The sequence below is a fragment of the Ambystoma mexicanum genome, chromosome 1p, assembly GCF_040938575.1.
Source record: "Ambystoma mexicanum isolate Mex_15411 chromosome 1p, UKY_AmexF1_1, whole genome shotgun sequence".
NCBI classification, from domain to species: Eukaryota; Metazoa; Chordata; class Amphibia; order Caudata; family Ambystomatidae; genus Ambystoma; species Ambystoma mexicanum.
In genome coordinates, this window is record NC_090921.1 from 748,582,173 (window position 1) to 748,605,020 (window position 22,848).

The 22,848-nt window shown below is 48.0% G+C and overlaps 1 protein-coding gene across 3 annotated transcripts in view; it reads left to right on the forward strand.

Moving 5' to 3' along the window:
• Nucleotides 1-22,848, forward strand: part of CGN (cingulin) — a 2,193,661-nt gene that overhangs the window by 746,441 nt on the left and 1,424,372 nt on the right. For all 3 annotated transcript variants that reach the window (XM_069650469.1, XM_069650484.1, XM_069650476.1), the window contains exon 7: nt 11,040-11,181. In XM_069650469.1, the coding sequence (XP_069506570.1) occupies nt 11,040-11,181 (142 nt within the window). The remainder of the gene's footprint in view (nt 1-11,039; nt 11,182-22,848) is intronic.

Genomic DNA, 22,848 nt, shown 5'->3' on the forward strand with positions numbered 1-22,848 from the left:
TCCATTAGTTTTACAAATATTCGACATAGAACGGTGTGCTCCCCAGCGCCTTAAAACCTTTATGACGGTATTGGTGCTTTGCAGCAGCGAGGCTAATAACCTTTGACTTGCTGGATAGATTTGGAAGAAGTGTTCTAAATCAAAGGATTGTCAAGGGCTCCTCCCACACCCCCCACCCCCCCAAACCATAAATGTTGGGAACAATTTATACAAAAGAAACATATTGGGGGAACATGTACACCCCACCCCACTTGACTCGCTAGACGTCTTCTGCCCGTCTCCTCACTGCCACCCAGTGCAGCTGTACCCCTCCTTTGTGCCACTCTGTATCCTACCCACGCTGTATATCTGTTCTGTTACCGCTGAACAGCGCTCCGTTAAGCATCTGTACTGTTGTATACCTCTGTAAAGCGCTCTCTTGCTTGTTAAATCTATGGCCACGCTCAATAAGTAACATAATGATAATAATAGCACAATAATAATGTACAGTGGGCACGGCCAAAGGTTGTGCTCACTGGCCAGGGCCAAAGACCTAGTGGGCCTAAAAGACATCTATAGGGGCCACAACCAAATGCCAAGGCCACCTTGTGTGTAAAAGGAACATCTTGGGGGGCGGGGGGTAACGTATACAGTGGACATGGCAAAAGACCATAGCTAGTGGGTTCTATTTGAATAGACCCCTTTTTAAAGGTTTCAAGAGAAAAACGCCCATTTACATTGACCGATTTTTCTTTTGATCGTAAAACTGATATTGTAAATGTTTTTTTCTTTTGAGGACCTTAATATGCGGTTTCCCTTTTTATGTATCTTTTACATATTTGGGGGGTTTCACCGCCACCCTCGTGCTCCCCATTCTGCCTCCCTGCATCCCCCACTCTCCCAAACCAAAACACATACATGCACACCAACACACGCACCCACCCACAAACCCCCATCCCTCTATGCCCCCAAATCACATAGACACAACACAAACGCACCCACACACTTACCTGTTCTCCTGGTCCTGCGCTGCCAGGTCCCGACCTGCCTGTTAGCCCCTGCATGCACTTGTGTGCGGCAGGGGCATGCCAGTTGGATTTAGAAAGACCACTCCGTGCTGTTACGGAGCGGTCTTTCTAAATAGGTCTTTAAGTGAAAAGATCTTTTAAAAAAGATCTTTTCACTTAGGACCGGCTAGTGGCCTGTAAAAAAAAAAAAAAAATCTATGGTATAACAAAACCCTTGAAATTCACTGAAAAAAGCTTTAACGTGCAGTTAAATTGACCCGATTTTAAAGCAACAAAACCTTTGAAATTCAGCGGATGTGGGACGTCATGACCAGCTTAACTCAGTGCGTTCCCGTTGCAAAGCCCATGTGCACATACATATTATGAAAGAAGGGATTCACAATGACAAAATGGCATTACGGAGGACATCACCTGGAGGTGCTCCAACCTGCATTCACCACACGACTCGCACCACAGCGTCCCAGAGTCATTCAACCTTAGTTGACTCAACGGATATGCTGTCTTTGTGTGCCCTTCTCCACTTTGGTCGGTTCTTCGTAGCTGCTGCTGTTCCCGGCTCGGCAAGCCCTTCTTCCAGGGTCTCCGACAACTCAGGCTACCAAAGATGGAGTCCTCTTGACTCCAGGAGGTTGGCAGCCTGACCCTACCTGGAGACCATCTGACAACGCCTGCAACAATCTGCTTCCGCTGCATGACTGCAGCACCTCAGCCCTTCGGACACGCGTCTCCCGGCCTTCACCTCTGGCTTCTGTCTGCAAGCATTCCACAGGCAATCTCGTTAGCCTCACTTGAGCTGGCCATTTATACCGCCCCTTTGGCTTCAAGTGCCGGCCATTCAGATTGATTTCACAACGGTCTTAGTACCCTGCATCTTTTCTCCTCGTGTGTGTATGTCTGAGTTAATCAAGGATTGATGCATGTTCCTAGGTGGTCTCTTCCTCGTCTCAGTACCAAAGTGGTATGCATTGGGAGATGGTTTTATAACACAATAGGGAAGGTATTGATAATATCCCATAAAGCCTGGGGGACAATGGATTCCTTATGAAAGGTAAATGGGGGGGGATACAGTGTCTCACACACAAGGGTGCCTCACCCCCACTCCCCAAGTCTCCTCTTCCCAGGTAATCCTCCCTCGCATATCCACCTCCAGGGTCAGGATCCGAAAGCGACAACCTTTCCCTGGCCACCTGGGGGGAGGATATTTTGGGGAAAGAAGTGAAGGCGCCCTCAGATTCCTCACAATAAATATATATTTGAGCAGTCACACTTGCCACAGCGCCACCTAGTAACCATTGCCTGAAGTTATTTATATATGTATTTCTGAGGCTTGTGGAATCTGCTTAGATCACATGCTGTGCATAGGCCGACATCTAGTGGAAGCTGCGGAGTATTACAGTTTGTTTTTCGAAAGTCGAAAATGGGCGTCGACACAGGCGTGCCAGTAATACTATCCCTAGTGTGACGTCCACTGTACCCAAGATCCCTCACGCGTGTAGGATCCTCAGATTGTTTTTTTCCGCCATACTGGTCGGAAGCATCTTGCGGAGTTCCCTGGCCTTAGCCATACTTTTGCTGTTATTATAATTATACTTCTTATTCATTCCCTTCCCCACCCCAACGTCGACCCTCAACCTCGACGACGGCTGGAGAAGTCATCGACCGTCGGCTGCTGCACGACGGATCTGGGCCTAGGAAGGCCGCCGGCCTCGGCCCGGGCCTAGTAGGCCGCTGGCCTCGGCCCTTACAAGTAGGGAGAGTGGGGGGTGGTACATACTCTTCACTCTTGATATATAGATTTACATTTATATATTCCTACACTTAGCAGCCCGCTGCCTTAAGGTGCGTATGGAGGGTACCCCTTTTCAATTCTGCCCCAAGTGCAATCGCAAATACCCTTGGGTCGACAGGCACGCCACGTGCAATCTCTGCTTGCTGAGGGATCACCCCGAAGCGAACTGCAGAGCGTGTAGTAGGTTTAAACCTAAGACACTTAAGGACCGTTCGACAAAGCGTTGGGCCCACCACGCCAGGCAGGAGGCCATGGCAGCGGAGGGCGCCTTCAGCGATGGCAGCGACGCCGTACTTTCGGACGGCGAGGGCATTATGGCGTCGAAAGACAGCCGACGAGCGCAGGTCCCCGACCTCGGAAGGTCGTCCGGCAGGGCGGCTATGGGGAAGACCCCCGGCGACGCAAGCGCTACACACATAGCATACACTAAACACACTAAGACCAACCGGACCTCGACGACGTCGACTTCCCGGAAAGAGGCACAAAAAGAACGGTCCGACTCGGTGTCCTCTGGGCGCTCTCGATCGAGATCACCTCACGACGCAAGGCAATCATCCACTCTTGCCAAGGGTGCCTCGCTACACACATTAACGGAAGTTCGATCGTCGGGAGACGAAGACGACTTCCACCCCCAGGCCGCGCTCCAAGATACCGAGACCGCGGTTAACACCAGTGAGGCCCCACGCCCAAATACCTCTCCAGACCCTCGGCGCCAGGCGTCGAAAGTCTCTGGGGCCTCCAAGGGACAGGGAAAACATTTTTCCACGCACGGGGAGGGGGGGAAACAGCGGAAAGCACAGCCTTCCACCCCTGTAAAGCCATCCTCTCACCCTAGGCAGACAAGTAAACTCAAGTCTACCCTTGAAAAGTCCCATAAATCATCACCTGCTAAAGTAATACCCTGTTCCAGGGAATGGTCCAGTGTAGACATAGACAGAGTTATGTCTAGGATGTCTTCCTTGGCTGATTTTTATGACAAGAACCCAGAACACTTTCTTTCATATAACCCTCAAGGGGCCACACCCTCAGGCTCCTCCGATCCTATCCCGCTAAGTAAAAAGCCCCGGGTCGAAAGTCCTGAACCCTTCAAGGTTCAGCCTTACTCCACTCCATATTCTACTCCACTCCCCAGTTACCAGGGACAAGTTTTCCCGAAAGAGGACCAGGAGTTAGAAATTATGGAAGAACAAACCGGGACAGATTACTATGCAGAAGATGAGGACCTAGAGGAGGAAGAAGATGAGCAGGAAATGTACAGAGTAGATTCCCCAGTACAAAGCGAAGCCCCAGTTACTGACTCTCCAGTTGATAACCAGCCCCTCCTTAACGAGGTTCTCGCGCGAGCAGCGGAACACTTCCACATCGACACCCACGGTGTACAGGAGGAAAGGGACTTCGCGGAGGAGTTTGTAGGAGAGAGAAGACCGGTCGCTCAGACCATCCCTATCCTCAAATCCATCCAACGAAGAATAGATCCTTCCCTGGTGAATCCTAACCTCACCAGAGCTGTCAACCCCAGAATTGAAAAGATTTTCCGGCCAGCCCAGTCTGACCCTCTGTATATAAGGGGACATCTTAGACCAGATTCCCTAGTGGTGACCAACACTAGAAAAAGGGCTGGCACGCCCTTATCTTCATCAGAAGCTCCTCCCGACAAGGAGAGCAAAAAGCTTTACGGGTTTGGCAGGAAGGTAGCCTCAACGTCCGCCTACCAAGCAAGGATCGCGAATTCCACCACCCTGTTGGCTAGTTACAATTGCCATCAATGGGAAGAAGTCGCGGCGCTCATTGCCTCTGCTCCAGAACCGTTAAAGGGCCAGCTGGCTCGGATCTCGGCAGAGGGGAGAGCCGTGTCTGGTTGCATTTTAAAGGCAACTTTCGACGCCGCTGACAACGCAGGGAGATTGATAGCAGAAGGTACTGTTATCAAGAGACATGCGTGGTTACGGCAGTCGGGATTCAAGACAGAGACCCAGGCTTCTTTAATAGACAAGCCAGTGGAACCCGACCTATTGTTTGGGAAAGCGGTCGAAGACGCACTTAAAAATGCCAAAGATGAATATGAGACTCTCAAATCCCTTGGCCAGCTTACCAACAAACCCCCTAACCAGAGGGGGAACAATAATTTTCGTCGCCCACGCGGCCAAAATTCACAAAGAGGCAACTATGCCCAGGGACAGGGTACACAATGGAATAACAACCAGCAGTCTACCCAAAGTTACGGCAGGGGTAACAAGAGAGGTCGTGGAAGAGGCAGAGGCAGCCCCAACAAGGGAGGGGGCACGCCTCCACCAAAACAGTGATGCTCAGTTCAGGGTCCCTTGCCACGCAACCCCAGTGGGGGGACGCATTTCCACCTTCACCCAGGCTTGGGAAGGGATCACCTCAGACAGATGGGTGCTGTCAACAGTATCCGCAGGATATTGTATAGAACTACTGCAGCGTCCCCGGAATCATCCCCCACGACAAAGAGTGCACTCCCTAGAGCATCAAAGGATCCTTCTCGAGGAGATCGCCATTCTGCTAGGAAAGGACGCGATAGAACTCGTCCCAGGACACCAGGTAAACAAGGGTATCTATTCAACTTACTTCCTTGTGCCAAAGAAAGATTTGACAATGCGCCCAGTATTGGACTTACGGCCTGCCAACAAGTATGTCAAGCCCCAAAAATTCCGTATGACCACGCTACAAGAGGTAATCCCCCTCCTAAAAAAGGGGGATTACATGGCAACCTTGGATATGAAAGATGCTTATTTTCATATTTCCATGCTCCCAGCGCACAGAAAGTACTTGCGCTTCAAGGTAGACAGTCGCCACTACCAATTCAAGGTACTGCCCTTCGGGATAGCTTCAGCACCAAGGGTTTTCACCAAGGTACTGGCGGTGGCGGCTGCACACCTACGCAGGGAAGCAATCCCGGTGTACCCTTATCTGGACGACTGGCTCATAACGGGGGAAACCCCAGGAATTTGCAGATCAAACATTCAGAGGACTATCGACCTCCTCCACGAATTAGGCTTCTCCATCAACGAGAAAAAGTCAAGTCTGGTGCCAAGCACCTCAAAACAGTTTCTAGGAGCTATCCTAGATACTCAGAAAGGATTGACCTTCCCTTCGGAAGAGAGAATTCGGAATATACTTCTGCAAATTCCGCATTATCAGTCAGGTCAACAGATAACAGTACGCAAAGCAATGCGGTTACTGGGCATGATGGCGTCATGCATTTACCTGGTCCCCCACGCGCGTCTGCGCATGCGCCCCATGCAGGAATGGTTGGCGAAACAGTGGTCTCAGGCAAGTGGTCAGTGGGACGATCTAGTGGTCGTTTCGCCAACACTAGTACAAAGCCTACTCTGGTGGACAAGAGAGAATCTCGCAAGGGGAAAACCCTTTTACGATCCAGAAGTACAGGCAGTGGTGACTACAGACGCATGCCTGACTGGGTGGGGAGCTCACCATCTCCACCACACAGCTCAGGGTCTCTGGTCTCACTCAGTAGCCAAGAACCACATCAATCTGCTAGAGCTTCTGGCAGTATTCCGAGCGCTAAGGGCGTTCGAGCCCCATCTACTGAACTTGTCGGTGCAGATCAGGACGGACAGCACGACAGCCATGTTCTATCTGAACAAACAAGGAGGGACTCGTTCGCCAAACCTGTCCAAGCTTGCCCAGAAAATATGGATATGGGCACTCAGACGGAACATCTTCCTGTCATCGCAACATGTTCCAGGGGAGCTCAATTCCCTAGCGGATGCTCTAAGCAGAGACTCCCTCCCAGAAGAACACGAATGGGTCCTTCACAGAGACGTAGTAGAAGATCTCTTCTCTCAGTGGGGTTTCCCCACTATAGACCTATTCGCCACAAGCGAAAACAAACAATGCCCAGGATTTGCATCCAGGTTCCCCCAACCGGACTCCCAAGGGAATGCCCTGTGGATGAACTGGTCAGGGATGTTTGCGTACGCTTTTCCACCAACTCCTCTCATCAGGAAGGTGGTGTACAAGATGAACAAGGAATCGATGACGCTCATCCTAGTTGCTCCCATGTGGGCGAGACAACCATGGTTTCCACACCTACGCAGGATGGCGGTGTGCGAACCCATCAGACTCCCAGCCTGGTACAACCTACTGTCCCAGCAGCAGGGTCAAACAGTGCATCAGGAACCCAACTCTATGAACCTAGCAGCATGGCTCCTGAAGTCATAGAGTTTGGACATCTCAAATTACCTCAGAGGTGTATGGACATTCTAAAGGAGTCCAGGAAACCAAATACAAGGCACCGTTACTTTAATAAGTGGAAAAGATTCGTTATCTGGTGCCAGTATAAACAAATCAACCCGGTTGATTGCACTCCTTCCAACGTTGTAACATACATGCTCCACCTGCTGGATGCAGGGTTGGTTTTTAACTCGCTGAAAGTACACCTGGCAGCCCTCTCGGCTTACACCACATCCCATAACAAGGTCTCGTGGTGGAAAGTACCAGTGGTTAAAGCCTTCATGGAAGGAGTAAAGAGACTTCACCCTCCTATTTCTAACCCACCGCCAGGATGGGACCTCAACGTGGTGCTAGCTAAGCTCATGGGACCCCCATTCGAACCCATGCATAAAAGTAGTCTCAAACACCTGACTTTTAAAACGGCCTTCTTAGTAGCCATTACCTCCATAAGAAGGGTCAGTGAAATTCAGGCTCTGTCAGTGCAGGATCCTTTCTTTACTATCCACAAGGACAAACTGGTTTTACGCACACACCCTAGGTTCTCACCTAAATTCATATCCAAGTTCCATGTAAACCAGTCCATCGAGCTTCCGGCTTTCTTCCAGAACCCGCAAAGCTCGGCTGAGGTGAAACTACACACTCTAGATGTGCGTAGGGCGGTCCTATACTATGTAAATAAAACCAGACCGCTAAGGAAAACAGATCAACTGTTGTCTCCGTAGCTACAGGCAAAGAGGGGGATCGCGTCTCTAAGGGCGCTATCTCGAAGTGGATTATCAACTGTATACAGCTGTGTTACTCTCTTTCTGAAAAGACTCTGCCTTTTACGCCAAGGGCCCACTCTACTAGAGGCATTGGTGCCACTCTGGCTTTCATTGCAAATGTTCCCCTCGACACCATTTGCAAAGCGGCTACTTGGAGCTCTATTCACACTTTTACTCAGCATTACTGCATTGACACTCATTCCAAGGCAGATACACAAGTGGGACAAGCGGTTCTAAGACACCTGTTTGCTCATGACCCTTCTCACATCCCACCTCCTTCTTCTGGTACTGCTCGCTAATCTATGCACAGCATGTGATCTAAGCAGATTCCACAAGCCTCAGAAGGGATACATTACTCACCGTAATCGTATTTCTGATGCTTGTATCTGCTTAGATTCACATGCGACCCACCCTTCCTCCCCTCCGAGAGAAGGCGCATGATTGCTTGTGGTCTTACCTTTCTGTCTATCTGCTTGGATTATCTGTACTCACGCTACTCCTCATGCTTCCTCATGTCAGAAAAAATACAATCTGAGGATCCTAGACGCGTGAGGGATCTTGGGTACAGTGGACGTCACACTAGGGATAGTATTACTGGCACGCCTGTGTCGACGCCCATTTTCGACTTTCGAAAAACAAACTGTAATACTCCGCAGCTTCCACTAGATGTCGGCCTATGCACAGCATGTGAATCTAAGCAGATACAAGCATCAGAAATACGATTACGGTGAGTAATGTATCCCATATATTTTAATACCGCCATAAACGGTGGTATTTTATGCCACAAGGGGTGTGTTTTTGTGTTTTTATAATTCCAGCTTTATGGGGTGGACAGTAATTACTGTCTCCCCCCTAATCCGGTCAGGCCCGGGGAGAGGGCAGGCACATGTATTTGGTCCTAACAGCTGACTGGAAATTCACTTTGCAGAGTCAAAAGTCAACAGTGGCAGGCCTGGTCTCCTTTTGTGCAGCAACGGTTCTGGTGGAAGCAAAGAGGTTCTACAGAAATGAAGACTATGAAAGACCCACTGAAGAAAGTGCTGATTGACACTGCTGCAGCTAGGGTACAGTGCTGCTGTGCTGTTTAAACCGTTGTGGAAACTCACTTTGCACCTTTGTACACTTTGCATGGTCCAAGGTCAACAGCCTGTTCTGCAGATGGGCAGCAACACTTTTGGTGGAAGCAAAGGGGTTCCACAGGCAAGCAGGATGACGAAAGACGACTGGATAAGGTGCTGATGGCACTACTGCAGCTTAGGGTACAGTGCTTCTGTGCTGTTTGCCCCCAATGCAGTTGCTGTTTTCCCCAAGTAGAGTTCAGTTCCAGGGAAGTGCAGTTAGTTCCCAGTAGTTGCTATTCAGATAAGACTAAAATTCTTGGTAGTTCCAATGATTCTTTCAAGGTTCTTGGTTTTTGGTAATGGGAGGCTTTCGGCATTGTTGGTTACCTGGTGACTGGTTCCTCCATCTCTGTATGCAGTGCATGCAGGGACCATATACAATCCAAGGGTCATGACTAGGTATACGTCTCCAATTTCCCTTTGCCTGCAGTGTGTATTTTTTTCCTCCCAGGTTCGTTGCTTGTTGGTCAATTTTGTTTTTGTACAAACTTGATTAATGTGCTCAAAATTGTCGGGTTTTCCCCTTCAGTTTCAGATAATTAGGGGGCCAAAGCATTTCATAGCCCACCAATAGGCACAAGAAATGTTTTTTGAAATCTTGCATTTTTGCCCAAAATTATTTCAGCAAACATCACTTTACGAGGCAAAATGGGCATTTACGCTTCCTAGGTGATATTGCTGAATTCTGCCTACAATTCGCAAATTTCTCAGTGCAGAGAAGTTCGTCCATTTCGCCCACCCCTAGTCCTGACCATATATGGCAGCATTCAGTCCCAGAGAGCAGGTTTAGCTGAGTGACCCAGTACTTGATTTCAACACAGGTTCTCCATTTAGAGCACACACAGGGCACAGCAGCTTGTACACCACTAGAATCTCAAATAGGTCAAATCTGTCATCTAGTATAGACAACTAACTTGTGCTGTTAATGCACAAGGAGCAGGTTATCATCCCGACATCTTTACTCGGACTTTGGTGCACTTAGGGGGCACATCAGAATGTTGGATTCCTGATGAGGCTTTGGATTGTGGAACATGTTTGGTGAACCAGTAAAGGAAAAATGGCAGGGCTTCTTGCCAGAGTTACAGATGAGGACTTTAGACATCAAATTCAATGAGGATGACGAACTATTATTACAAGTGAATAACCTTTACTTCTCTTTCCAAGGCATCTCCATTGATCACTAAGAAGATACGAGAGGGTAAAGAGCATTGAGAAACACGTCTTTCATGACTAAAGAATACATATTTTTTTCAAGCCAAGTAGGTTTTTAAGGAGGCTTGTTTGATCCGAGTTCCGTCAATAATAGTAATGGTATCAAATGTTTTCACAGCCTGCCCTACCACTAGGTAAGCCTGTGAAAGCGTGCAGGAAAGACCTTGTTGCCTAATTGCTGGTCAGTGTCTCTCACCAACTGAACACAGGGCTGAGAGAACGTTTCCGAGCAGAAGTCATGAACAACCTGCCTGCCTACTATATTTAATCCTCAGTGGAAGTTTAGTATGGGATTTAGAGATTAAGATCCATTATTATGCACATCTCACAAAGAATACACCACCGAGTGGCAGTATAGTGCATTTTAGAACCTGGCAGCAACCTCCTGCTGTAAATTCATGGTCCCTTTTGCATGTTTACATGCTTTGCCTACCACTTTTGTTAGTATATACTGCTTCTGCACAGTAGGAAAGTGTTTAAAAAACGCTACTGTGATCTTTAGTGGAGACATTGGCAAAAAAAAACAGTAAGCATAAGCAGTATGTTTAAAAAAAATGGTTTTAAGCAATAGTTTTCACTGTTTGAAAAGTGTTCTGGGGTTCTAAACATAAGCAGAGGTATTCAGTGTATACAAATTCAATGGATATTTCTATTATGATGGAGAGCTAGAATTACAACCCCCATTACCGTTCCAGTTGTTTGTTTATATTCTTGGTTCACGGTACATAGCATCTCATCTTTTGCCCTCTTCCTTTCCCCCACAGACCAGAGTCTGGTTACCTTTGGTGGGGACGTAATACTTCACCATCCACGTTTTTGGCACCATATGAACACTATGGTGGCTGTGTGCACAGTAATAAAGCTTATTAGGGTGACATGACAAATACGTAATCTTTCCTAACCGCGTGTGCTCCATTCTTACACTTAGGTTGCTAGAGGTGCGAATGGAAAAAGAACAGGTGGAAAGCAGGATGCGAGACCTTGAAGATCGGCTGATGGATATGCAAGAGCAATCAGCTCGGGTACGAGCCTCACCTGGAAGCACTGCAGAGAAAGAAGCGCTCTTGAAAGTATGTGCCTTATTTTTATTGAAAAAAAAGCTGATCAGCGGTACTCTTTGTGTACAATGTTGCCTTGTCTTCTTTGCTGCTGATGGATTTTGTAATGGTTCTATAATATCTAAAAACCATCGCTGGCAGAGATGTACTAATTATAACCCAATCGGATCATGTTCTAGTAAAATATTCTAAGTTAAAATGCATTTGAATGTAATGATGTCAATGAAATTTTTAAACATCACTTAATCAGACGTTCTTGATTGGACCACTTAAATAAAACGAATAATTAAAATCACTGTTAAATGTTTTTTTCTTCCTAAATTCTAATTTAGGTTCCTTATTTTTGTTAGAATGAAACACTTCAGAGTTACTATTTGAAATTCCAGTTCAATTTGTTAGGCACATTTTTGTAACTTTTCAGTTTTTTTTGCTGATTTGAAAACGCCTAATTTGTTCTCGGACATACTGAACAAAGTGTTTTACAGGAATAATAAACATGCTGACTGCGATTTGTTGTGTGAATTGGAGAAGACAAATTGTTAATTTGTCTATTAAAACCTTATTAAGGGGAGTACTCTCAGGTGGTGCCACATGGTCAATATCCACCTGCTGAATAGCCCCCTGTCCATATAGTCTGCCCATTTCTCTATAGGGAAATGTTTCTGTTGTGGTGCTTTCCTCAAAGCCCAGATGTTAGTCTACTGTGGTGAATTCAAGGATGTCATCACTCCTTTCTCGGAGATAGCCTCCCCCTATGTGACTAGGGGACGGCAACTGTTACCTGATGCAGTCCCTGGGGCTGGCTATATGAGGGAGGATCAACTGGGGGGAGGTGAGTTTGAGACTTGATGACCTTGTTGGAGGAAAACACATGCCCTCCTTTCCCCTTTAGGGATGTTTTCCCAGTTCATCATGACTAAATGGCATATTGACATACTCATTCCCTACCTCTGTGTAAGGCTAGTGTATCTAAGCCCCAAACTCCCATTAAGAAGAATATATTGCTACCTGGGACGCGGGAGGGGTAGGGAGTAATGAAGATCACTCCCCAGGAAGCTCAGTATCCACTTCCCCCAATACATTCAGAAACCAATTATAGAACAACCTGATATGAGGAAGACTGACCGAGTAGCGATGATCACAAGGACCAGGCAGCGAATGCTGCAGTCTAGTTTTTGGGAAATTAGTAAGTAGACCGGTAAGTTTAATTCTGATGTTTGTTAATCTGCTTAGAATCACATGCTGTGCATAGGTCCGACATCCAGTGGTCACTGCGGATTATTGCATTTTGTTTTTCGTAGTCGAAAAGGGACGTCGACAAGGCGTGTCTGAAATACTATCCCTATAGTGACGTGTGTTGTACCCACAATCCCTCACGCGTCGAGGTCCCTCAGATTGTTTTTTTCCGCCCAGCTACTGGTCGCCTTTACGCGGAGCTCCTCGAGAGACATTGCAAATTTCATCCCCTCGACCTTTGGTCGTTTCTCATTAATATTAAACACATAATCCCTCCCTCGACGCAGTTGTGAAGCTGTTCTCTGGCGAGCAAGATCTTCGACGGAGGGTACGAGCGGAGGAAATCCTTCGGCGTTGCCGAACACGTGGCCTGGCCTCGCAGGCCTTATACAGTAGGGAGAGTGGGGTCGTGGGACATCTCTGGTTCTTTCTGAGAATGCCTTTCCTTTTCCCCTTCCTTTCCCTTGGGGTGGTTATCACGTTTTATTGCCTCGGCTATGGAGAGTACACCCTTTAGATTTTGCCCGCTTTGCAAAGGCAAATTTACTTGGAAGGACAAGCACTCACGGTGTAACCGCTGCTTGCCCCTCGATCACAAGGAGGAAGGTTGCGCGGCTTGTCGGCTTCTTAAGCCTAAAACTCTAAAAGACCATAGGGTTAAAAGGTGGGCGGCCTACGTGATGTCGAAGGCCGAAGGTTCACCCGCCGCTGCTACCACCGACAGTGACGAGGAACGCGATAACACGACCTCCGCTACGGAAGTCGAAAACCCCTCTAAAGAGCGCTCGCGCGCTTCGTCGTCTGTCCCCGGCCCCGACGGGCTCGGCTCGTGCCCTGCTTATGGGGATGAACACCCCGGTGACATTGACACACACAAAAACTCACTTAAGCACACAACCCACGGCTCTTCTTCGTCAAAGACGAAGAGAGCATCAGCGCCCAAGGAGACGCAGGTTCCACCGGCGGCCTCCTCGGACCGTTCGGGTTCGAAGCCCCTCTCGCAACCGCTGCCGCGACCAGCGACTGGGCTTTCGGCAAATAAGGGCGCCGCCCCCAAACCATCGGCCGGCGCGCATCAACAAAAGGCGCGTGCCGCCGTAGAGCGATCGACACCCGTAGCGTCGAAAACGCAGGCCTCCGCTGACAAACGAGTCGCCGAGAGCTTGGTGAGGATCGCTGTAGCCGACGCCCAGAATCGTACGCCGAAGGACACGTCGGGCGCTACGCAGAAGTCGAAAGACACGCCGAAAAAGCCTGAAGAAAGGCATGGACTACCCCCTTCAGTCGGAGGGTCACCCAGCACACCTGAAGGCTTTTCGGAGGGCGACGGGACACTTTCCTCGACGCTTTGGGAAAGGTCGAGCCGTTTTCAGCTAGATGACTCTATTTTTCCCCCGCCAAACCGCTCAGGAGTATCCCATGAAACCATGGAAAGACTCAACCTCTGTATAGAGAAGATGGAAAAGTTTATTAATACCCAGACCTCTCTAACTCCCAAGAGAACTAGAGAAGGGCCTCAGGAGGACCCCAAGGCCAAAAATCCGAGGCTAGTCAATCCCCAGCAGGACACAGCCTCAGACTTCCATGATGTGTACGACCTCACTGGGGAGGAACAATACCTGGAGGAGGAGGAGGATTTTATAGACGATGAAGAGGGACAGTACCAGGAGGAAGGTCTGGAAGACAGGCCAGACATTATAGGAGAAGGCTTTGGAGTAAACCCAGGAGAAGGACCTTCACATCCCTGGCAATCCCCATCAGTATATTCCGACACTGATGTCCTAAACCTAAATCCTCCGGACAATTCACCGGTTAGGAACACGTCTCCAATTGACGATCAGCCCACTTTCAATGCCCTGTTGCGAAGAGCAGCAGCACATTTTGAACTGGACACTGGGGAGCTCTCTCCAGAATTAGACTTTGTGGAAAGAGTAATTAAGGAGAAACCCCCGGTCAGCCAGACCATTCCCCTCCTCGCTTCAGTGAAGGGAAGAATCATCCCTTCGCTGTCCACTCCCGCATTGATCAGAGGGGTCAATCCAAGAATTGAAAAACTTTTCACTCCTTCACCCTCAGACCCGCTCTACATTAGGGGACATTCCATTCCGGATTCCCTGGTAGTATCTAATACTAGAAAGAGGGCAGGGGTACCACTTTCCACCAGTGAGGCACCCCCTGACAAGGAGGGCAAGAGGCTATATGCCCTTGCTAAAAGAGTAACTTCCTCGGCTGCCTTCTCAGCAAGAATTGCGAACAACAACTCTTTGCTTGCTAGCTATGCAGACGCGCAGTGGGCCAAGCTGCGCAAGGACGCCGAGGAAGCACCGGAGCCATTACGTACACGCCTGCTTTCAACTATTGGCGAAGGAACCCAGGTGAACCAGAGCATTGTAAAGAACTCTCTGGATGCGGCAGAAACAGTGGGACGTTCCCTGGTGCAGGGAATACTCCTAAAACGCCATGTATGGCTGCGCAACTCAGGGTTTAAACCGGAGACACAGGCGTCTTTAATAAATAAATCTGTGGAAGACTCTAACCTCTTCGGAAAAGCAGTGGATGAAGCTCTAGAGATGGCTAAAAAAGTGTTTGATACTATCAAGACTCTTGACCAAATCTCTAAGCCCACTACCAGACGCGGCTATGGCAACAAACGCTTTTTTCGTGGCCAACGCCAACAACAACAACAAAGTCAACAACAACAGTACCCTGCCACCAATTACCAGTCCAATAGTGGGCAGTACAGCCAAAGAGGCCAACGCCGGGGTAAAGGGAGAGGTCGGGGGTCCACCCCCAGAGGCTCCCAAGCCCCCAACAACTCCAAGTGACGCGAAGATTCGCGTCCCCTCCCATGCAACACCGGTCGGGGGCCGGATAACATCCTTTCTTCGTGCATGGGAGGATATAACGTCAGACCGTTGGGTACTTTCCACCGTAGCCCACGGATACTGTATCGAATTCAACAGTTCCCCATCCTACAGACCCCCGAGGGGACGTCGCATGACACCGGAACATCTTGCCATCCTTCTCCAAGAAGTACAACTACTGCTGGAAAAAGGAGCCATAGAGGTCGTGCCTCTATCTCAGGTAACGGAAGGTATTTATTCAGTGTACTTCCTTGTACCCAAAAAGGATCTAACCATGCGCCCTGTATTAGATCTGCGCCCAGCGAACAAGTTTATCAAACCCCAAAAGTTTTGTATGGTAACCTTACAGGAAGTGATCCCACTGTTTTCACAGGGAGATTACATGACAACATTGGACATGAAAGATGCATACTTTCATATTTTAATGTTGCCAGCGCACAGAAAATACCTCAGGTTCATGATAGAAGGCAAACACTACCAGTTCAGAGTGCTACCCTTCGGCATAGCATCAGCACAAAGGGTATTCACGAAGGTGCTGGCAGTGGCAGCGGCCCACCTGCGCAGGTTGTCCATCCCAGTTTTACCCTTACCTCGACGACTGGCTCATAACAGGGGATTCTTACGAAACATGCTTCTCCATTACCCAAAAGACGGTAGACCTTTTGTTCCAGTTGGGCTTCTCCATCAACGAAAAGAAGTCCAGTTTAGACCCCAGTCAAATCAAGCAATTCCTAGGGGCTCTAACTCAAACAAGGGACGGCCTCGTCTTCCCCTCCAAAGAGAGGGTCCAAAACATGCTGTTTCAGATCCCTCAATATGTGACCGGTCGAGAGGTGACGGTACGCAAAGCAATGCGCTTGCTAGGAATGATGGCGTCGTGTATTTATTTGGTACCTCACGTGCGCCTGCGCATGCGCCCAATGCAAGAGTGGCTCAACAGCCAGTGGTGTCAGGCCAGCGGACTATGGGAAGATCTAGTGGTGGTCTCGCAAGCCTTGGTGCTCTCGCTACGGTGGTGGACAAAGGAAAACATGGGAAAAGGGAAACCCTTTGCCACACCCGCAGCAGAAGCCACTCTAACCACAGACGCATCCCTCACAGGATGGGGGGCACACCTATCCCATCAGACTGCTCACGGAGTGTGGACTCCGAACGTAGCATCCAAACACATAAATCTACTGGAGCTACTAGCTGTGTTCAAGGCGCTAAAAGCCTTCCAGGAACACCTACAAGGCAAGACAGTAATGGTCCTTACAGACAGCACCACAGCCATGTACTACATCAACAAGCAGGGGGGCACCCACTCTCCAGGCCTGTCCAAACTGGCCCAGAATATATGGAAGTGGGCTCTCAAACAAAACATGTTCCTACTGTCACTACATGTACCCGGGGAACTCAATCTGCTGGCAGACAGACTCAGCAGAGATTTCCCCCTGCCCGAAGAGTACGAATGGCGCCTGCACGAAGACATCGTCTTCGACGTCTTCACACAATGGGGATTCCCAGAAATAGACCTGTTCGCAACCCTGGAGAACTCACAATGCCTAAGTTACGCCTCCAGGTACCCCCAGAACCAATCCAAGGGGAACGGTCTGTCGATGCAATGGTCAGGGAAATTTGTTTACGCTTTCCCCCCCCGACTCCACTTCTCAACAGGGTGGTGCACAAGATGCACCAGGAACAAGTGACCATGATACTAGTGGCCCCAATGTGGACCCGACAGCCATGGTTTGCTCACTTGATGGAGATGTCTCTATCTCCCCCAGTGAGACTCCCCTGCCCGTACAACATGAACTTAGCAGCTTTGCTCCTGAAATCATAGAGTTCGGACATCTACAACTCCCGCAAAGATCATGGACATCCTCAGGGAAGCCAGAAAACCTAACACTCGCCACTGCTATTCTAGCAAGTGGAAGAGATTTGTCTTCTGGTGCAGGAGTAAAAGCATCAACCCTATTGACTGCTCTCCCACACATGTTGTTCTATACCTGACCCACCTATTGGATTCAGGTCTAGTGTTTAACTCCATTAAAGTCCACCTAGCGGCACTTTCTGCATACACCACTTCCCAACTCAGGGTGTCGTGGTGTAGGATCCCTGTTATAAAGGCCTTCATGGAGGGAGTAAAGAGAATACACCCCCCGATAGCTGACCCAGCTCCCGGATGGGACCTTAATGTAGTACTTACCAGACTCATGGGCTCACCATTCGAACCCATGCATAAAGCATCTCTTAAACACCTCACTCTTAAGACTGCTTTTTTAATAGCTATCACCTCCATCAGGAGAGTAAGTGAACTTCAGGCTCTTTCTATTCTAGACCCCTTCGTTACAGTTCACAGAGATAAGGTGGTTCTACGCACTCACCCTAGGTTTGCTCTGAAATGTATTTCTAAATTCCACGTAAACCAATCTATATAACTACCAACGTTCTTTCAAAATCCTTCCAATTTGGGAGAAAGGACTCTGCACACACTAGATGTACGCAGAGCGGTCATGTTCTACATGGAAAGAACCAGACCACTGAGGAAGACAAATCAGTTCTTCGTCTCGGTGGCAGCAGGAAGAGAAGGGGGGCAGTTTCAAAGTCCACTATTTCTAGATGGATTGTTCAATGCATCACTCTCTGCTATACTCTTGCTAAGAGAGAACTGCCCTTTAGGCCAAGAGCACACTCTACTCGAGGCACGGGGGCATCCATAGCATTCATTGCAAATGTTCCCCTTGAGTCCATCTGCAAAGCGGCTACCTGGAGTTCTGTGCACACCTTTACAAAACACTACTGTCTAGATGCACACTCTAGATCTGACTCCCAGGTGGGACAGGCAGTATTACGACACCTTTTCTCTACTGTTCCTTCTCATAACCCACCGCCAACTCCGGGTACTGGTCGCTAGTCTATGCACAGCATGTGATTCTAAGCAGATTAACAAACATCAGAAGACAATGCATTACTTACCGTAAAAGCATTTCTGATGGTTGTATCTGCTTAGATTCACATGCGCCCACCCTTCCTCCCCGCTCGGATGGAAGGAACATAGACTTCCTTTATATCTCTCTCATTTCTGTACTCACTCACGTCTAGAAGGCTCCCTCAGGGCAGAAAAATACAAACAGAGGGACCTCGACGCGTGAGGGATTGTGGGTACAACACACGTCACTATAGGGATAGTATTTCAGACACGCCTTGTCGACGTCCCTTTTCGACTACGAAAAACAAAATGCAATACTCCGCAGTGACCACTGGATGTCGGACCTATGCACAGCATGTGAATCTAAGCAGATACAACCATCAGAAATGCTTTTAGGGTAAGTAATGCATTGTTATATGGGCCAGTCGCTGACAGCAGGCTGGAGAGAGGAAAGCTGACGATGCTGCATCACCTCGCGGAACCGTAAGCTTGCTGAGCACCGTGTTGAAGGCAGGGATGCTGTGGCAAAAGTCGGAAAGGCAGACCCGACAAATGAACAGAGAAGCCAGGGTGCGGGCAGTCCACCGTTTAGAGAGAGAAAGCTGTGGGAACCGCGCATCATGAAAACCGACACCATGGGACTGCATCACTGGATAAAGTGCACGTAAAGGCAGTACAGCAAGGCGGAGAGGAACTGGAGATGACCAATAAGCCCTATGAAGAAAGTAGGGTTACTGGGTGGTCTGCAAATAAAGCTTGCTGTGCATCAGCAATAGAATTGGATCTGCGTTGTTTGGCTGTGGCAGAATTTTTTGCGGTGGAATTGACCGTAGTCAGTTTCGCCGCAAATACAATGCTTCTGCTGCCAAACTCACCCAATCTATGTCCCTCCAGCCCCAAATACATCCCCCTAACCCCCACGTCCGCTGCCTTTCCTGACCCTGCAGTGCCAGTTCCGTCCCTCTAATGCGGGTCGGATCCGAGGCCGCAGGGTCCCCTTTTCTTTTTTTTTTTTTTTTTAAATTTGCAGGAAGTGGAGCAAGCTCCTGCAACCTCAAGGCCAAAAAAATACAGACCATGGGGAGCGGGGAACACCCCTGCTCCCCATGTTCGGTATTTATTACACAATTTAATCTAATCAAATGGTACTGGCCGAATTCGGTCAGATGTACCATTCGTTCAAATTGGGTAATACCATAGAAATACCGAGTGTATATAGAAGAAGCAGGTGTGTTACGGGGTGGCTCAATAAAGGGAAACACTTCTTCAACGCCACGAGCAGGAAGCAGCAAAGCCATTAGATAAGCAATGGTGTTTATTACGCAAGTTGCCAAGGGTTATTAAATCCCAAACTGGGAGGAAAGAGTAACCCATATGACAAAGACCTACCAAGCAAATATACTTGGTGAAGGTTGTGATAGAAGAGTGATCTGATATAAATTCCTGGAAAGCAAACACACCAGGTGAAGTTAACTATTTGAGCAATAAAGTGTTTGTCAAAGTCCTGGACAGAGAGAATGCCAGGTGAAGTTGAGTATCTGTACAATAAAGTGTTAAAGTAACAAAGCCCTGGCAAAGGAGTATACCAGGTGAAGGAAAGTATTTGTGCAACAAAGTGTTTATTTGCTGCAGTCCTGCCAGGAGAGTATACGAGGTGAAGGGTAGTGTTTAAGTAATGAAGTCCTGGTAGGAAAGTACACCAGGTGTAAGTAAAACAATTGTGCAATGCGACCTGGCAGAAGTATGCCCAGGCAGAGACCACTAATACAACTATTATAAAATTCGTAAAGGAGAGGTCCTTGAATTAATGAACTGTTGGGGAAACTATAAAGAGAAGAGGGAAGTTCTTAGGAAAAGACATATGCCTAAAGAACTGTAAGATATTTAAGGAAGAGAAAGCTTGGGGAAGGGAACCAATTCCCTAAAAAGAAGTGAATACCTAGGCGAGCGAGTGACCCCCTTGGTAGTTTTATTTTTTGTTGAATTGATGAAAGTTGATCTAAGGGAACGTAGGGAAGAAAGCGAATCCCTGGGAAGACCATTGTTAATGAGAAAAGCCTTTTTTTGTTGGATTTGATCTCTTTTGTTGAACTTGAACATTTGAGCACTTGGAAAAATCAATAAACTATCCCTTTTACACTTTAGAGTTTATTTAGAGTGTGAGGGCCAGAATAGAATTATGGACACAATACAGATCTTTTGTGTCGACATCTTTACACTGGACAGACTCTGTGGTTTTTGGTTCGAGGTTGGGAAATCCCTCCTACAATATGGATAGTGAGGCATTTTTCAGCCCCAATTATTTTAATAAAAGTTTATAACCACAAATATGTCCCCTCTGTGTCTGCGTCTCATCCCTGGCTCCTCGCACTACTTACACTTCTGCTACAGACTAGCCAGGAGTTGGTAGCAGTGGTCCAACAATCCAGGACAAGCTCTATGAAACAGAGTGCGTGTTGGTCCCTAGCAACATCAGTTAGGTAAAATACAGGGTTACATTCACTTTAGGTTCATTGGGGAATCTGCCAAATATGTTTTAACTTTCCTTCCATTGATATCAGTGGAACTCCCAACAATGTTCCTATGCCTTCACCCTTAACCTGGCTTAGTAGGTAAGTTAAGCCTTTCTGCTTCACTTACCTTGCACTTTTGCTGGGTCTGGTTTGAATCCCAAGGCAGAGTGCTTTGTGTAACTGCACTTTGCAGAAATGGGGTTTGTGACAATCTGACCCAATCAACATACATTCATGTAAGTTGCTGGGCAGATGAGTAGTTTGTGACGGTCAATGATTGGGCAGCCCTTAACTGTTTCAGTGGTGCAGATCTTGCTGGTGCAGCCTCCCAAACTGAATTTGGGCTAAGAGGAGCCTGGCAGCCATTCTCTAAGTTGACTATTGGAGCCTATAAGACGAAGAACCTTTGTTAACAACCTGTTGCTATGGAGCCCTTCCCTAACGGAATATTGGCACTTCTGTGCAGTCATTCCCCAAACCCAACACAAACTTCAGCCACTGAAACTTTGACCCTTGGCCTTCTTTCAATTATACCAATGGCAGTAGTAAGTGTTCTCAGCCACTCTGAGTAACCCAGGCGCAACTTATTTTTCGGCCTCATCCCAATTGTATGTGCACAATTTAACTCTTTTGCCTGAAGTTCTATTTAAGGACCTCTCCCTTGCTCTCCCATCCTCCCGGGCAACCACTAGTGTGGTGGGATTGAGAATGATGGGTGTGTACCTCTAAAGTTCTTACATAGTAGTTCTCTCCAAAGGTGCTTTTAAACTAAATATTTTACCAACCTTTTGGCTTTGCCAAAGCTTGTGCAGGGAAACTTTGAGACATCCAACCCCCCCTCTCAGATACTTATCTGGAACTTTGACTCTGTTGAGGCTCTAGGGCTACTTTACCTTATTGGGAAGAACTGCTAAATGTAGATGTCTGCCTTATATTTATAAGGGTATATGGTTTGTTTTAATGCATTGTTCCTTTCATTAACTTGCTACAGTTTCTTGATTTTTTCCATAATTGAACAGCTACGACTGTGTTTTAGTGTATCATTTAGAAAGTATCACTTTGAGATTTACAACTTGGTAGATATGCCTTTTTAAGTGGATTGTATGATGCGTGTTCAGACCCAATTAGCATATTTTTGTAATTCTTTGTGAAATCTAATACTTTACTGTCTGTGTTGTTAACTATACTTGTACACCAACTGCATTGCTCCTGATGTTTGCCTTACTGCTCAGGCTACGTTACTTTGATTAAGTGTGGACTATGCTATGTATCAGTATGTCTTCACTGAGAAGTCTGTCCTCTTAGAACCCTCCTATTGCATCTTTGTGGGGCATGTTGGTTAGATCCGCTGATCTCGGTTTGGGGGCCTCCTTTGGGTGTAAACATCCCCCTGGGCCTGGCCCTCGCTACTTTGCGTGACTTGACCATGCTCCTGTCAATGTGGCCACTGACCTTGGTTGCAGGCCCTGCCCATTAGGCCATGGACCTCCAATGGGCGAAAAGTTGTGATTAGTCCAGGTCCAATTTCTACTTGGGTTGCTTGGTTGGGCCTGGGGCCTGGCTGAAGGCTAGTCCTCGGGCAAAGTGGCCACATGCAAGCATTAGTGGCCATTTGAGGAAGCTGGAGGGGATTCCAGCTTGCACAGGCAGAGTGTACTGTAAAAATGATTACTGCTATGTGCCGTCCCCTTTCCTCCATACTCATGGGTCATCTCTGTCCTGTGAGACGGGACCGGAGCACTTTGTAAAAAGCATCCAAAAAATGTTTTTCAATAATGTGTCCTTCCTCTCTTTCTGCGCAGGGCCCGGCACGCGGCCGTAACCCCGCCCACCTTGGCTTTGCCCCGCGTATTGGCCATCAGTCCTTTTGTCCGCTCGTTCGGGACTGGACACACTTGCATCCTCGTAAGGTTTTCTTCCCTTTTTCCTCTCTGGCTCTCGCTAGCGATCGTGTACTAGTCTGTCTTTCGTTCAAATTTGACTTTGCAGACTGTTCATCATATCACCGTCCTTTCGCGAGGGCGGATCCCCATCCTCTTTGTTTAGAGTGCTTGGGTCCGGATCACCGTTGGAATTCCTGTTTTTACTGCAACTCCCTTTCGGTCCAGGCACTTCAACGTCGGTTGGAGCCGTGGGAGGAGGTGTTCCGAGAATA